This window comes from Physeter macrocephalus, unplaced genomic scaffold, assembly GCF_002837175.3.
Source record: "Physeter macrocephalus isolate SW-GA unplaced genomic scaffold, ASM283717v5 random_417, whole genome shotgun sequence".
In the NCBI taxonomy this organism is placed as follows: domain Eukaryota; kingdom Metazoa; phylum Chordata; class Mammalia; order Artiodactyla; family Physeteridae; genus Physeter; species Physeter macrocephalus.
In genome coordinates, this window is record NW_021145703.1 from 17,720 (window position 1) to 34,976 (window position 17,257).

Below are 17,257 nucleotides of genomic sequence, written 5' to 3' on the forward strand. Positions count from 1 at the left end.
GCTCCGCGGCATGTGGGATCCTCCCAGACCGGGGCGCGAACCCGGTTCCCCTGCATCGGCAGGCGGACGCGCAACCACTGCGCCACCAGGGAAGTCCCCGGCAGGCGGATTCTTAACCACTGCACCACCAGGGAAGCCCAGCTCATCTTTTTAATATTCAGCAAGACAATGTGCGAGGCCCAGAGACAGTGCCCTGGTGCACTGCAGCGCAGCGGTTGTCCTGGGGAAAAGCACTTGTGTGACTGCGCTGCAAGCTGAACCAGCTGCTTTTTTCATGGAACCCCGTTTGTGTTTGAAAGGAGGGCTGATGGGCAAATTGTGGTTGTTCAGAATCGGGTGTTTGGTAGACATTTTCTTAAAAAGTGAATAAAGTGAGCTTGTCACTTAAAAAGGAATTAACGTAACTCAGTGAACCAGTATTTTCCAAATGACCAGTACGTGTTACCAGATCATGTGAGAGTAAACGATGAATTTTAGTGGAATGGAATACGAAACGTTTATTGATTAGTTTCAGATTCTACATTCTAGCCAGTCTTTAAGAACCTATAATTTGTTAAACTTTGGTTTAGTATCAAAGAAAAAATCCACAGTTAATTGAAAAACCTATTAAAATATTCTTTTTTCCAACTAAATATCTGTGTGAGTACTTCAACTGAAACAACATATCACAACAGTTTGAACTCAGGAGCAGGTATAAGAATCCAGCTGTCTTATTAAGGCAGTCTTTAAACAGTTTCAAAAATATAAAGCAGTGCAACTCTTTTTCTCTAGATTATTTTTGTTTTGGAAAATATAAAAAATGTTATTTAGGTTGCCAGGTAATAGATTTATTCTTACTTTTAAATGAATTAATAAATATTTTAAGAATTGCTGAACCTTAATTTTTAATAGGTACATATTGATGGAGAGAGCTACACACACAAAAACTCTTCGGAGTCAGTAATTTTTAAGAGTAATGGGGTCCTGAGGCCGAAAAGTTTGAGAACCGAGAGTCCTGGGGCTCTGCTGTGTAGGCTCCTTGGGATTAGTTATGGCTCTTTAAGTTCTGGAGGCTGCTTAGTGACCCCTTGAAGATTTATGTTTGGGAAACTACAAATCAGCCTTGGGATAGGAATTAGTATATGTGGCTATGAGACTGTCTGCAGGAAGCCAGTTACACTTTATCCTGCACAGTCAAAATCAGTGACCCTAAGCTCAGCATGGAGTTGCTACTGCTAAATTGGATCAGAATGCTTTAAAGGAACACATAGGGGGCATAAAAGATATGAATGTTGATCCTTCTGGTCTTCTTGCCTTTGCATATGTCCCCTTGGGGTGCCAGTGCCATTGTATTGCAGCTGTGGCTCAGATGTGCCCTCAAGCTCTCTCACCTTGTCCACTTTCCTTCTGCAGGATGTTCCTGTCGAGGCCCTTACCACAGTTAAGCCATACTGCAATGAGATCCATGCCCAGGCTCAGCTCTGGCTCAAGAGAGACCCCAAGGCATCCTATGAAGCCTGGAAGAAGTGTCTTCCTATCAGAGGTGTGTCTGTCTCCTCAAGACTTGAGAAATCGGTCATTCCTACCCCATCCCAGCAGCCCCACAATGCCCCCGCTTTCTCTCCCTTTCTTCTCCTTACCTCTCCCTGCACCCCTTTGCCTGCCAGGGATCGATGGCAACGGGAAGTCCCCCAGCAAATCAGAGCTCCGCCATCTCTATTTGACTGAGAAGTACGTGTGGCGGTGGAAGCAGTTCCTGAGTCGTCGGGGGAAGAGGACCTCCCCCTTGGATCTCAAGCTGGGCCACAACAACTGGCTGCGGCAAGTGAGTGACCGTCGCCTGGGCCCCTCGCCCTGCTGCGCTGGCCTCAGATCCCGAGCAGGGTGTTTCTGCTCCTCCCCACTTGTCTGCTCTGCTTTCTCTTCTTTCTCTTTGTTATTCTTGCTTCCTTTCACATAGGTAGAGGTTCTCGGTTGCCGCCGCCAGCGTGGTGGACTGGCCGAAACAGAACTCTTTCCGCCTTCTCATCAAGCTCGGGATCTCTGCTCTCCTCCCTGACCACTGAATGGACCCGATCCTCAGTGCCTGTACTCCCCTTTCTCCTTCCACCTTTCATACCTTCCTTCTGCTGTCCTCTTCCTCTTTCCAGCTAATGTTCTTAGAGATTAAAGTAATTATATTTTAGAGAATTCATTTGTCCATTGGTTCATAACATAAATAACCGATTTACATTAAATGTTAAGTGTTCACCGTGTAGCTGTCCCCAAAATAGAATTATAGATGTCTTTGCTAAGGAGAATGCCTTGCTTGTCTTTTTTCCTCCTTCAGTAATCTTGGGTACATTCTCCAAAGTACTTGATGGAGAAAATCTCCATGAAGAAGGTGGCTCTTAGGCAGCCTCTTTACCAGTCTGCAGCAGTCTGATCTTGTGTTAGCTGGTGATTTTTACCTTTAACTTTTCCTAGAGAGGTACTCAGAGGACTTCCTCTGGATGGGTGGCAGTTGACTGTGCCCTGCGGGGCCTGGTGAGAGGCTGTTAGTTGAGCCAGGGCTTCTGTCCGTACCCCGCAGGTGCTCTTTACTCCCGCGACGCAGGCTGCACGGCAGGCGGCCTGTACCATCGTGGAAGCTCTGGCCACCATTCCCAGCCGCAAGCAGCAGGTCCTCGACCTCCTCACCAGGTACCATTTGAGAGTGGGATGGGCAGGGTGGTTGGACTTCACCTCGAGCCCTTCCCGCTTTCCCAGGGGAATCCATAGATCAGGGCGACTGGAGGCGCACCTGTGCTCTATAACTATCTCATTCCTTGTAGAAAATCGCAGAAACAAAAAAGTTCTAAAAAGCTGAGTTGTAGTGGTAGTACAATTGTAGTGGTAGTAGCAGTGGTGGTGGTGGTAATAGAGCAGCAGAATTTCAGCAGCTAGTATTTTTTGAGATCTTATGAGCTTATAAATGCTTGGCATGCATTGTCTCATTTAATCCTTACCTGGGCTTAAAGTGGTGAATTAACTTGTCTACTGGAAGGCAAGATTTGAATCCAGGCAGTCTTAATTCCAACGCCCACATTATTGGCCACTAAACTCTGGTAAACTTACCTTGTGAGTGACTCAATCACAACCATACTCGTGTTGCCCCAATATCCGCCATTCATATTCTGGTGCTTTATTGTCCCAAAAGTGTGTAGTTTGTTGCACTGCATTCCCTGTTGTGTGCTCTTGAGCTTTCCCCAAGTGTGGGGAGGTCCCGAGTGGGGAGTTTGGGGTTTTCTCGCCCCACCCCCTTCCTTCCACAAAAAAGGGAGTGAAGGACAGCAGAGACATGAAAGATGGAAGAAGCAAAGAGGAGCTGTTAGGACTGTTGCAGCTGTTTGAGTTCTCTCTCAGTGCCTGTCTCTCCACGGCAGTTACCTGGACGAGTTGAGCATAGCCGGGGAGTGTGCCGCCGAGTACCTGGCGCTCTACCAGAAGCTCATCACTTCAGCTCACTGGAAAGTCTACCTGGCAGCTCGAGGAGTCCTGCCCTATGTGGGCAACCTCATCACCAAGGTACCTCCGTCTCACCCAGCCCAGCAGAGCCCCTTTCCCTAGCTCTGCTTTCATTGTCCTCTTTCTCTGCGTGAACTTTGTGGTGTTCTTTTATGCCAAGAAGAAACATTTGTTGAAAATGCAGGCATACCTTGCCTTATTGCACTTTGCAGGTGACTGCGGGTTTTTGATAAAGTGAAGGTTTGTGGCAACGCTGCATCAAGTAAGACTATCAGCGCCATTTTTCCAACAACATTATTTTTTAATTAAGGTATATATATATATATATATATATATATATACACATTGTTTTTTTAGACATATGCTATTGCACACTTACTAGATTACAGTTGAGTGTAGACATGAGTTTTATATTCATGGGAAAAACCAAACAAATTTGTGTGACTCACTTTATTGCAGTAATCGCTTTATTGCAGTGGTCTGGAGCTGAACCTGCAGTATTTCCGAGATCTGCGTGTGGTACTTCTGTGACTTCATTGTGTTCATCATGAGGATATGCAGTCTTTTGGGGTCACTTTGACTGTTCTCCATTTTTAAGCAGTCCCTTAACGTCATTGCAACTGTCCTTGGCTTCTTGGAAAGGAGTTCTGCAAAGGTTCAGCTTGAGAGAGCATTGGAATAAAAAGATGGTGCTGCCAGTTCCTGGACCAGTGGTGGGGTGGACCAGTGTCGTTGGCAGTGCTATTACACTAACTGTGCTTATTGTCCTGTTTAGGAAATAGCCCGCTTGTTGGCCCTGGAGGAGGCCACCCTGAGCACTGATCTGCAGCAGGGCTATGCCCTCAAAAGTCTCACAGGTAGAGAGAGCCTCCCGGCCCTTCCTTTGGGGCACCCTGGGTATAGTTTGGGGACTGACCCTTAGTTCCTTGGATGCTCTGGTTGACTCTTCTTCTCTCTCATGTTGACCACACTGCACTTTTGAGGTCTGCATTTTTCTCCTCAGGGATGGCTTTACGTCTTTGAGCATCTGTTGGCTATTGACCAGTTCACATCATTGAGCTTGCCCCATGCCAAGCACAAAGATAGTGTTTCCCTGCTTTTGAGTTGCTCGTCATCTTTTGAGGATGAGTTAAGCCTTCTTTGCTTAATTCTCATTCAGAACTCTTGTAGCAACTTTTTCCTGTCCCCACAGGTCTTCTTTCCTCCTTCGTGGAGGTGGAATCCATCAAAAGGCACTTTAAAAGTCGCTTGGTGGGTACTGTGCTGAATGGATACCTGTGCTTGCGGAAGCTGGTGGTGCAGAGGACCAAGCTGATTGACGAGACCCAGGACATGCTGCTGGAGATGCTGGAGGACATGACCACAGGTAGCACCACCCAGCAGCCTGCAGCCCGAGATTCCCATGTCCCTTCTGGCTCCACTTAGGTACACTGGTCTGATTTCCCCAGCTTCCTCAGAGCCAGAGCAGGGGCAGCAAACATCTCCTCACATTCAAGGAAAGAAGGAGAAGAAATTTCTCTTGAGACTATTGGTTCTTGGGGTTGTAAAATTCCAGAGCTGGCCTCAGTCAGTTGGGACTTATTTTATACTGGCTGCGCCACGTAGCTTGCGGGATCTTAGTTCCCCGACCACGGATCGAACCCGTGCCCCCCGCAGTGGAAGCGCAGAGTCCTAACGACTGGACCGGCAGGGAATTCCGTTTGGACTTTTTATATTGAGCTCGTAGTGCGGGAAGAGGTCAAAAGTTCTCATGTAGGTGTCTTTCGTTGGTTCTGGAAGATTCTCAGCCATCATCTCTTCAGTTGCCTCTGCTCTATTCTTTCTCCTTGTCCTTGTGGAGCTCCACTCTCACTCTGTCATCCCTGTGTCTTCCTCTCTCTTTCATAGTGTCCATCTCATTGTATCTTTATGCTGATTTTGGATAATGTCTTCCATCCTGTACCGTGTCATTCAGTTCATTAATTTTTTTCTTCACTCTGTTATCTTTTTAATCCACCTATTGAATTCTTGCAGTTCTGTGTAGATTTTATATCTCTAGTTTTTTACTGACATTTCCTACTCCTTTTATAATCTTTCAGCATAGCAAACTTATTTCTGTGTCTGATGATTCTAAAATTTGAAGTATTTATTGATTTAATTCTGTTGTTTGTTTTTCTGGCTCTTGCTTATGGTACCTTAAATCTTTTTACATGTTTTGTGATTTTTTTTGACTGTGAGCTCGTGTTTTGAGGGTTTATCTGTGGAAATTCTTCAGGATCCGAGTCAAAGGTGGGTTTTTCCAGAGAAGATTTGTAACCATTTCTGTGAGGCATCTCAGGGTACAGCCATCCCAGGGCCGACTTCAACAAAGTTCTGACCTTAGATTTTTCAGACCTCCTAGATAGTTTGAGCCACCAACCCCTGTGAGGAACAGCTTGTTATGAGTTCTCAGAGGAGATTTTTTCCCCCCTCTACTCAGTGCCGCATTTTGAGGGAAGACAATGTCCTTTCATTGATTTTGCTTGGGGGAAAGGGAGAGTTATTTTTAGTTGACCCTTATACCAAGGATGTTAGCTCTTTTGGGGTACCAGGTTTACATGTATGTGTATAGCGGGGTGGTTCCTGCCAGATTCTCCACCTTGGCAGATTTGGGGCTTCATATCAAGCTCTCAGATCCTGGCAGGTTATGGAAATGAAAGCTCATGGCAAAAATTCGCCTCAGTGCTTTGCTAACCTCCCTGGGTTCCCGATTTTTCTTAATTTGGGGGCTGTGGCTTTCTTTGCTAGTGTGGCAGTTCACTGATACCTTTTGTTTGTTTGTTTGTTTTGTTTTGTTTTGTTCTGTTTTGTGGTATGCGGGCCTCTCACTGTTGTGGCCTCTCCCGTTGCGGAGCACAGGCTCTGGACGCACGGGCTCAGTGGCCATGGCTCACGGGCCCAGCCGCTCTGTGGCATGTGGGATCCTCCCGGACCGGGGCACGAACCCGTGTCCCCTGTGTCGGCAGGTGGATTCTCAACCACTGCGCCACCAGGGAAGCCCCACTGATACCTTTTTATTCAATATTTTAAATTGTTTTTAAGTGGAGGAGTGGAAAGTAGGTCAGGGGACATAGTCTGCTGTATTGCCAGACATGGAGGGCCTTCTGGTGTCATTTTCAGCTGTCTTGCTGAGCTGGTTTGTGACCTTGGCAACTGGACCCTTTTCAAGAGCGTTATTACAGTACTTGCATATATGACTTGAAGTTTATCTCTTTCATTTATAGAGGGCAATCTACTTAACCTTTTAGAATGAAACTGAAAACTATAACTTCTTTTGATTTGACTGGAATGCAGTTGGGATCATTATTTGACATTTTTGGGTACCTATTTTGGGCAAGAGAATGCACGGTTATAATTCCCAGAGGGAGCAAGACGTGAACACTGCTAACTGTGATGCTCTGTGTTGACTTGGGTATTAAGGCTTTCAAATGGAATGTGGTCTGAGTTTAAGAATCAGTCATAGGTGGTTTGTGACCACCTAGAGGGGTGGGATAGGGAGGGTGGGAGGAAGGGAGACGCAAGAGATATGGGAACATATGTATATGTATAGCTGATTCACTTTGTTGTAAAGCAGAAACTAACACACTATTGTAAAGCGATTATACTCCAATAAAGATGTTAAAAAAAAAAAGAATCAGTCAGCTTCAGGTTTCCAGTTGAAATACTGATCTTGCCACATAGGACATTTAAAGACTTGCTAGGCAGCAAGAATCTGTCAGTGACGGAACTTCATTTAAAGTCTCATCTTAGTTTCCGTGTGTGAAGCTCTTTCCTAACTGACTTGGCCACACTGATTTCTGGTAGGTACAGAATCGGAAACCAAGGCTTTCATGGCCGTGTGCATTGAGACAGCCAAGCGCTACAATCTGGATGACTACCGGACTCCTGTCTTCATCTTTGAGAGGCTCTGCAGCATCATCTATCCTGTAAGCATAAGCAGTGGTGCTTCCCGTGGCTCTCGGGGTGTCAGCATGAGCCGTTTCTCCATGAAGCCTCTTGGTGATTCATTATAGTCATGGGCACTCTTACCAGCGGTGGCCTGTTCAGGCAGTGTTTTAGGAAGCGCCGCACGTAAAACAGAAGCAACCTCATGAGATTCCCGTTCCACATGGTGGGAAATCTAAAGACCTTCCTTGGTCTCATTTCCTAGATTCAAAGTCAAAATCAGTCTTTCTTTCTGAGCTAGGTCTAACCTCCCATTGTCCAAATCCTGGTATTAATCCAGTATGCTGTGAAAGAAGTAACGCTGAGCTAGGGCGTAAGGAAATTTTCACCCTCTTCCTTCTTTCCCTGCCCACGTTTTGTGCATGCTTGGATGCCGGTGTATTTGTTTCCGTCGCCCGAACTATATAGAAGCGTGGTATGATCCAAAGATCCCCTCCTGTTGTTGAGGGAAAATGAAGAACACCGGCATCGTCAGTTAATGATGAGAGATCAGTGGGGTTGGGCGTGCCTGAATATTGTATAATACAGAGAAGACCCTTTCCTTGACTGGAGGGTCACCAGGGACAAAGTCATCTGGCCCCAGACTGGTTGGCACCGCATGAGACGAGCAGGAGGAGAGCCCTCTCTCCCCTCGTGTCAGTAATCCAGCTTTCATGGGTCACTCCTCATCTGCTTATTTTGTTAGGCTTTCCCTTCTAATCTCCCCTTAAGTTTCAGAGAAGATGCTTGATATTTAAGGCTGTTTGAATTATATTTGGATTTTTTGAATCACCTCTGAGCTTCTTATCCTTTATGTCTTTAAATGTGTAAGGGGCTGGATGAGTTTGGTGTGTTTTCCTCAGAATGTCCGTGAGCAAGGTAGCATGGTCTAAATCAAAAAGGTCTCTGCCGTCTCTCTGCACGTATATTTATGCCATCCCTTCTGCTGCTTCCTTCTCTCTGTCCTTCAGGAGGAGAATGAAGTCACTGAGTTCTTTGTGACCCTGGAGAAGGATCCCCAACAAGAAGACTTCTTACAGGGCAGGATGCCTGGGAACCCATACAGCAGCAATGAGCCAGGCATTGGGCCACTCATGAGGGATATAAAGAACAAGATTTGCCAGGACTGTGACTTGGTGGCTCTCCTGGAGGATGATAGTGGAATGGAGGTAACAAGCATAGGACACCACTGTCATGGTTAGGGTTCCTTTCCCTCAGGAGCTGACTAACACTGGGCCTCTGTAAATGCGGGCTAAGGATCTCCACCTACCTACCCCACCTGGTGTTCTGGGTAATTACCTGTAAAGGGCTCTGCCCACTGCCTGGCACGTGGTAAGCAAATGGTTGGTGACTGTTGCTTGTCATGGCGCAGGCTTTTATTGTTCTTGTTGCTGTGGCAGAGGCTTCCCAGGGATTCCAAGTTAATTAAGCTCCATAAATACTGGCACTTTAGCCCCTGTGCAGATTTCTGGCCCTGTGTCTGGTACCTTCTGGCAGACAACACTAGGGTCTGGTGTTATCGTATGCATGGTGAAAAGCACGTTGGTGAAATAGAGAAAATTGTCTTCTTTGGTGCCCAGCTGAAATGTATTCAGGACAGGAGAAAGTCCTCAGCAGTTTTTTAACCTGGAGTCCATGGTTCGGGTTAAAGCTGTTTGTAACCCCTGAACTTGTGCACAAAATTCTGCGTGTTGCACACACGTGTGCATTTTTTAGAGAGGGAGAGTCGATAGGTCCCTGACGCACAGACATGATGCCATAAAGCGCCCTTTGATCTTGAAATTTACTTGCCTTACAATTATTTCCAAATAACAGCATGATTTTCTTTTCTGGTCAGCTTCTAGTGAACAATAAAATCATTAGTTTGGACCTTCCTGTGGCCGAGGTTTACAAGAAGGTCTGGTGTACCACGAATGAGGTATGTGCTTGTTTCCTTGCTTGGAGGTGTGGTTTGACTTGCAGGCTTGTACTAGGAAGAGCCGTTGTTCATCGTCTCTTGCCCAGGTGGTAGCAGCATGTAAGGACTTTTACTTCCCCTGTCAGTGTTGGTGTGGAGAAAACCGGTCACCTTGTCCTCCTTGTGAGGCAGCTTACTGGTGAGGGGAGAGGAGCTTCAGGAGGGGTGAGCGTTTCCTGGCTGTGCAGCCGGCCCGGGTAAAGTCTGAGGAAGCCCGGTGATGGGGAGGGCTTGCTGTCAAGAGTGGACACCTCTTGACTGAGATTAATCTCAACTATTATGGGCTTCCTCACTTTTCAGAACATTTTCCAGTACTGTGTCGAGGAACATAGTTTTTATTTTACTAGTTGGGAAATTGAGACTCAAAAGGCAGTTGTTCTGAAGGAGTGGAAAAGGGAAATGAAGGAAGCATGGCGCTGTGGTCCTTTTGGCCACCTCAGTACCATTTGTCCGCTTATCAAAGTCAGACATTCCACTTCCCCCACTGACATTTTAGCATCAAAACAACCATACAGATTTAATCCCTGATGCACCTAAAAAATTAAGACCAAGCTTCTCTGGGCGCCCTTGTAAATGGTGGTATGGAACCCAAAGAATATACATCATCAGCCTCCCCTTTTGAACCAGGAGGCAAGAAGTTGGGGATCATTTGTCCCTCCCATTAATGTGCTTAATCCACCAAGGGGTTCTTCTGGCAAAGTCCAGAGTTTGTGGCACCTTTTTATCCGGGCCTTCATCAGCTTCCCTTTTTACTTTAATCCCCCATTTCCCTGATAAGCAGCCCATCTCTTCAGCTACAGACAAGGGTCTGTTTTCTGTGTCTCTCTCTTTCTGTCCATGGTCTATGGCTGTCCCCTCTCTTAGTTCCCACTGGGCTTCCACAGCTGGAAATGCTCTGGGACCTGGCCTGACAGGTTCTCTCCCTCCAGGGTTTCGTCTCCTGAAGCTGAGCATGGCTTAGAGGCAGGCAGCTTGAATTAGTATGGTACCTGCTCTCCCACTTAATTTGCTAGAATGTGACTTCCAGCCTCCTTTTCTCACCTCCAAAATGAGGATAATACTACGTGCGCTAGAGTGCCTAAGCTGGTACCTGGTAGAGAGTGAAGTCTCTTGATCCTCCAGTTTAGGAAAGTTGCTGGAATCTTCTGATTTACAAGGCTTATTTCTAGTCATTCTCTCAGGTTGTAGGTTTAGCTTGAGGAAATTTGGATGAATCCTCTCCTTGCTGTGGGGTTATATGAAGACCTCAGGATCTCCCTAGGCAAAGACTGGTGTATTCTGTTTTCTTGCTTTTGATTCCTGAGACTTGAATCGCAGCCCTTTGATCTAATTGACTTCCCTTGTCCTGATCCCTTTTTGAGTAGTGGTCCCTATTGATTAGAGAGACTTTATACTCCTGAAGGAGGCACAGGCTTGGAGACAGAACTGGGCTTATAGCTGGATAACTTTGAACAAGCTGCGTAACCTTGTATAAAAGGGTACTATAAAGTGCCTAATTAGCATAGGGTTTAGCGCAGAGTAAAAACAATAAATACTAGTTGTTATAGTTATTAACATAGTTTTAATGAAATTAAGTGAGGTAGTGTCTGTAAAATGCTTCACACAATTCCTGGCCTGTAGTAGACCTTAAATAAAATGAGCTTTCTTTCCGCTAAGTGAATTGCAGTGCATCTGGATTCTAGATTTTGTGGTTAAGACCCTGCAGAGAAATAGAAGTTGTCCACACCGCTGAAGCATTAAGCAAGACCAGGTGTCGAGTCCTTTGCATTTTCTGGGCCTGTTCACAAGCACACTTCTCCAACTCTGTCTGCTCAGGGAGAGCCCATGAGGATTGTCTACCGGATGCGGGGGCTGCTGGGCGACGCCACTGAGGAGTTTATCGAGTCCCTGGACTCCACCACGGGTACGGCCCTTCCCACAGATGCCGCTGCGTGTTCGGTTTGAGGACTGGGAGCGCTGAGCAGCAGTTCACGTCCTGGGACTTGGGGGCAGTCTGGGCAAATGCTCTCTCGTAATTCTGTTCAGAATTGAGGGGGGATTACTCCTCTGGCTGAGGAAAAGTGTGGTTATCAGTGGCCCCGCTCAGATCCCGCTGGGGCCGTGGGGGCGGGGCTGGGGGAAGCGCAGCGAGCATCAAACGAGTGTTCACGGCCCCTGATTTAGGGTTTTTGCTTTTTTCGTTAGTGGTTGTAATGCTTGTATTTTCACATATTTGAGTAAACAATTTTAAGTGACTTGAAACTTTAAAAAAAGTTACTAAGAGTGAGACAGTGAAGTTTGATAGCCAATACTGACCCCTTTTATTGGCTACGTTCTTCAGTGGAGATACGGAAAAGGGAAGTAGCCACCGGCCTGGAAGAGGGCTGTGCTTTATTCCTGTCTTCACCTCCACTTTTGCTTGGCTTCCCTTTTCTCCCAGACGAGGAAGAAGATGAAGAAGAAGTGTATAAGATGGCTGGTGTGATGGCCCAGTGTGAGGGCCTGGAATGCATGCTTAACAGACTGGCAGGGATCAAAGACTTCAAGCAGGGACGCCACCTTCTAACAGTGAGTTGGAGGCTGCGAAGTGGGAGAGGCCCCCGTGGACAGAAGCTTGTGACCCCTGCCATGTAACCCTAGGGGGCAGCATGGTGCCCTGTACCAGTGCAAGCCAGTGAAGGACCTGACAGCTTCCTTGGCCCTCTCTACACTTCAGGCTCCCTCCCCACTCCCCTCTTCCCTGCCCACTCCGCCCGAAAAACCAGCATGATAGCAAGCCTTCTGCTATACTTCTTTAGTCACCTGTGGAACCAGTGTCTAATTGTCTTTCCCCCAAAAGCTGCACTTGTGTCAATTATTATTATTACTGCTTTTTAAAATGGATTTTGTAAGTAACTCTTTAATTTTTTGTAGGATTTTGTTTGGTTATTCATCCAACTATCTCATTAGGGAAGAGTAGAGGATTTTAAAGGCACCATACATATTACACTATTGTTTTCACCTCCAGGGAGCATGAGAACATACATTGTTGTACCCATGTTTTCAATGAGCTCCATGGTTCTGAGCTCCCACGGGCCATGAGCTTTGGGATCTTTCTGTTTACTGTTATTAGTTCAGAGTCTGAGTTAGTACTGGCATTTCCCCCAAGACAACAGGGCATCACCTATTCCACGAGGAATTAGTGTCCCTGCCATAGTTTTAGAGACGGCAGAGATATATATTCCCAGCCCACGGGAGCTACTGCTGGAGACCATTGCTGCGGAGATGCGAGCCTGACAGGAGAGCCCAGCCACCATATCATGTCTCCTTAAGGAAACTTCGCTGTCCTCTGTATTTCAGGAGGAGTATCTGCTGACTGTACACGACCCCTCTTGGACATTTCTTTCCTGCTTGTCCCCATGTCTTCACTCTCAGATGGTCTCATGGGTTTTGACTGGCTTTTCTTGTCAGGTGCTGCTGAAATTATTCAGTTACTGCGTGAAGGTGAAAGTCAACCGGCAACAGCTGGTCAAGCTGGAAATGAACACTTTGAATGTCATGCTGGGGACTCTCAACCTGGTAAAGAGTGTGGGCTGCAAAAGACAAAGAATGAGCCTTGGTGGGGGAAGTCCTGGGTGGGGAAAAGACATCTCACTTCTGGGCTCAAATGAAATGGATTTGTGGCCTTTTCCAGCCCTTCATCTGTCTAACTGCTGGGCACAGAGGCTTAAATTATTCAGGCTGTTCCTTATCCTCCTGCTGGCTCCCCCCGTGCTGCTGCCATGACACCCAAGAGCTTCCTTGTTTCTTTCCTGAATTCAGATGAGAAGCGAGAGGAATTAGTCCCTACACCAGTCCAGGCTGCACCCCAATGGGAAAGCAATGCCGCTCACCTCAGGGCAACCAGATAGAAACCGAAACGTCGTTTTCACTGTCCTCAGAAACCCACACAGTGCCTGTCACTCCATGCATGTACCTGCACACACACACGCACAGAATTTCCGGAATGTAAGGCCACGAAGAACATCCTTGAGGAGCAGATCCCGTGAGCAGTGAGTGGTTATGGTCTATCCCGAGAGTGACTGGGCCTCCTTCTCCTGCAGGCCCTGGTAGCTGAGCAAGAAAGCAAGGACAGTGGTGGTGCGGCTGTGGCCGAGCAGGTGCTTAGCATTATGGAGATCATTCTGGATGAGTCCAATGCTGAGCCCCTGAGTGAGGACAAGGTGAGTGGAGCCCGGTCTGTCCACCCGCAGACATCGTCTCATTGCCAGCCACTGGCTTGTTTGTGTCTAGCTGTGTCAACTAAGAATGATTGAACCTGCCCAGCTCACGGTGACATCATTATGTTAAAGCCTGAAATCTGGATTCAGAGGAAACAAAGCTGGCTGTTCCAGTTGATAGACAAGGGCCTTAGTCCAACCCCTCAATTCACAGTTGAGGAAGCTCCAAGCCCAGAGAGATGAAGTGAGCCATTCGATATCATATAGTCGGTTACTGTACAGTTGGAGGCCTAGAACTCAGGTCTGCAGCTCCTAGTTCAGTTTCTCTCCACTTAGCACACCCATGCGTTCCTCTCTTCTTGTCGGTGTTGATGGTTTGGCTAGAGATACAACCAGATGAATACCAGGCAGTCTGCATTCTCTCAGGGGAGGGGAACATTGTGTTGGTATATTTTGACCACCTGAGACTATTAACAGAGCCACCGCTGAAAGTTAGAAACGAATTCATGAGGTAGAACTCACACTGCTGATTATTCCCCAGGAAGTGCCGAGACACTGTTCTTCTAGGGCTACTCCTGATGGCTCTGATGGAAATGGATGACCTTTAATGTTGGCCGCATTAAAGTTGGCCTTTAATGGATGACCTTTAATGTTGGCCGCAGCCGAAGTCCCTACCTTATTAGTGGGCCTCCCGTCCTCTCTTACTGCAGGGCAACCTCCTCCTGACGGGTGACAAAGATCAACTCGTTATGCTCTTGGACCAGATCAACAGCACCTTCGTTCGCTCCAACCCCAGCGTGCTCCAGGGCCTGCTTCGCATCATCCCATACCTTTCCTTCGGGGAGCTGGAGAAGATGCAGATCTTGGTGGAGCGGTTCAAACCATACTGCAGCTTTGATAAGTATGTTGCTTAGATTTCAGACAGCTAAACGAGAGTCCCTGTGAAAACCCTGAACTGGTTCTGTGAGACTAAGGAAGAATCACCTGAGTTTCTATTAGATTTTTGTGTGCTAGTCTGGCCTTTAAGGGCTTTGTCTAACTGGGGAGGCAAAAAGTAAAATACATTGTGTTTAAAGTAGCACCGGGTGAGGCAGAGAAGGAGAAGTGGTTGGTGACATGGGAAGGGGATATGACAAGCTGGAGGGAGTCACGTGTGCAAAAGCATGAAAATGCAAGAGGGGGTTGGGAGTTAGGGGGCCGTGGCAGGAGCCAGATGAGAAGGGTCTTTATGTTACGCTCAGGAGTTTAGACTTGACCCTATAGGCCATTGAAGATTGTCAACCAAGAAAAGGACGTGATCAGCCTTTGTTCCTCCTTTCACACTCCCAGGGTCTTTGCTCTTTCCTCCTAGGTATGATGAAGATCACAGTGGCGATGATAAAGTCTTCCTGGACTGCTTCTGTAAAATCGCAGCCGGCATCAAGAACAACAGCAATGGGCATCAGCTAAAGGATCTGATTCTCCAGAAGGGAATCACCCAGAATGCACTTGACTATATGAAAAAGCACATTCCCAGTGCCAAGAAGTAAGCAGCACCTCTGTCAGAGGGGCTGCTTTCCTTCCCCTCTTTCTGGTTCCTTTTCTCCTTCATCATCTTGGCATCCCTCTGCCTTCCTTGGGGTCTCCCTCCCCTTCTGGAAACTATCAAGGTGACCATGCAGCCCTTGGGGCTGTGGGAAAGGATGGCAATTTGTTGGTGTCTGTTTCGAGGACTCACTTCTGTGTGGTTTCTCAGCTGAGTTGGGTGGTCCTTTGTGATTCTTTATGGTACGCTTGTAGGGTCACATCTAAACAAGCCAGAATCAACAGCCGGTTTCTAGGTGGACTTTGCTTCTCTGGCCTGCTCATAAACCTCTCTCTGCTTTGCAGCTTGGATGCTGACATCTGGAAAAAGTTTTTATCTCGCCCAGCCCTGCCGTTTATCTTGAGACTTCTTCGGGGGCTGGCCATCCAGCACCCTGCCACCCAGGTGAGTAACCAGCATGCACGTGGGCCTTATTCTGGAGCAGGACACGTCATGTGAGGTAACCACACCCTCTCTCCTCATCTGCCACAAGTGAGTGAAGGTAACCACCTTGATTAGCCTTGAGATGGGAGTTTCCCTGATATATAAGACTCCCAGAGTAGAAGGACTCTCAGAAGTCATCTGGTTCATCTCTCTGTGTGCAGACAGGATTAAGTTACATTTCTGATTTCCTCATTCAACTCATTCTTATGTGGGGCTTCTTTATCTCACGGCTTAGCTGAGCAGCAGTTTTGAGGGTGTGGCTGGCCAGAGGGTAAAAAGAGCTTCAATTTCTGGCCGTAGTCCCTGGGACATTTGTAATGCCATCACTACCATTTTCTGCTCGGCCCCAGGCAGCCAAAAACTTGGTTCTCAGGGAGGCCCAACCCTGTCCGCCGTGTCGCTGCTCCTTCCTGACAGTCACCGGGCTGATCTGTCTGTTACTCTCACAAACCCTAACTGGCCCAGATAGGTGGCCAGTCGGGATTTGTTTTTTTTTGTTAAACTTTTTATTTTGAGATTATTGTAGATTTACACGCAGTTGTTAAGAAATAATACAGAGACGTCGTGCGTACCCATTACTTAGTTTCTCTCAGTGGGAACGCCTTGCAAAACTATAGGAAATTTATCACAGCCAGGATATTGACATCCATGCAGTCAAGATTCGGGACCATTTCCTTACTGCAGGGATCTCTCTTGCCTGTCTGTCTATCTATCTGTCTAATCTATCTGTCTCTTTATTTATGCTGCATTGGGTCTTTGTTGCTGCGCAGGCTTTCTCTAGTTGGGGCGAGCGGTGCGGGGGCGGGGGGGCTACTCTTCGTTGCGGTGCGCGGGCTTCTCATTGCGGTGGCTTCTCTTGTTGCGGAGCACGAGGTCTAGGCGTGCAGGCTTCAATAGTTGTGGCACGTGGGCTCAGTAGTTGTGGCGCACGGGCTTAGTTGCTCTGCGGCATGTGGGATCTTCCCAGACCAGGGCTCGAACCCGTGTCCCCTGCGTTGGCAGGCGGATCCTTAACCACTGTGCCACCAGGGAAGTCCCTATCCTTTTATAGCCACATCCACCTGCCCTGGCAACCACTGATCTGTTCTCCATCTCTGCAATTTTGTCCTGTCAAGAATGTTGTATACTAAATGGAATCATAAAGCATGTAACCTTTGGGGATTGGCTTTGTTCACTCGGCATAATTTTTTGCCGGTTTGTCCTGGTCGTTGTATATATTAGTCATTTGTTCCTTTTTACTGCTGAGTAGTGTCCACGGCAGGGGTGCACCGTGACCCGTTTAACCATCACCCATTAAAGGGCATCCGGGTTGTTGCCATTTTGAGGCGGCTGTGAATAAAGCGGCTGTGAATGTTCACGTGCAGGTTTTTGTGTGAATAAGTTTCCATTTCTTTGGGGTAAATGCCCAAGACTGCACTTACTGGCTTGTGTAGTAGTTGCATTATTCTGTTTGACAAGAAACTGCCAAACTGTTTTCTGGAGTGGCTGCACCACTTTACATTCCCATTGGCAGGGTGTGAGTGGTCCGCTTTATCTGCATCCTTGCCAGCATTTGGTGGTGTTTCAGCCATGCTGATAGACGTAGAGTGATGTCTCGTGGCTTTAATTTGTTTTCTCTAATGGATAATGACACTCACTGCACATCTTTTCATGTCTTTCATCTGTCTGTCTGCTTCAGTGAAATGTATGTCCATATTTTTTGCCCAT

At 47.2% G+C, this 17,257-nt stretch overlaps 1 protein-coding gene across 1 annotated transcript in view; it reads left to right on the plus strand.

Annotated features, from left to right (window-relative positions):
• The window catches only part of LOC114485054 (E3 ubiquitin-protein ligase UBR4-like), a 50,816-nt gene that overhangs the window by 16,931 nt on the left and 16,628 nt on the right, over positions 1-17,257 (plus strand). The window contains exons 18-33 of the mRNA XM_028485493.2: positions 1,393-1,522; positions 1,647-1,804; positions 2,552-2,661; positions 3,384-3,525; positions 4,241-4,322; positions 4,658-4,831; positions 7,288-7,409; positions 8,379-8,576; positions 9,245-9,325; positions 11,180-11,267; positions 11,784-11,911; positions 12,794-12,901; positions 13,426-13,545; positions 14,253-14,443; positions 14,894-15,067; positions 15,412-15,511. Coding sequence (XP_028341294.1) covers positions 1,393-1,522; positions 1,647-1,804; positions 2,552-2,661; positions 3,384-3,525; positions 4,241-4,322; positions 4,658-4,831; positions 7,288-7,409; positions 8,379-8,576; positions 9,245-9,325; positions 11,180-11,267; positions 11,784-11,911; positions 12,794-12,901; positions 13,426-13,545; positions 14,253-14,443; positions 14,894-15,067; positions 15,412-15,511 — 2,106 coding nt within the window. The remainder of the gene's footprint in view (positions 1-1,392; positions 1,523-1,646; positions 1,805-2,551; positions 2,662-3,383; positions 3,526-4,240; positions 4,323-4,657; positions 4,832-7,287; positions 7,410-8,378; positions 8,577-9,244; positions 9,326-11,179; positions 11,268-11,783; positions 11,912-12,793; positions 12,902-13,425; positions 13,546-14,252; positions 14,444-14,893; positions 15,068-15,411; positions 15,512-17,257) is intronic.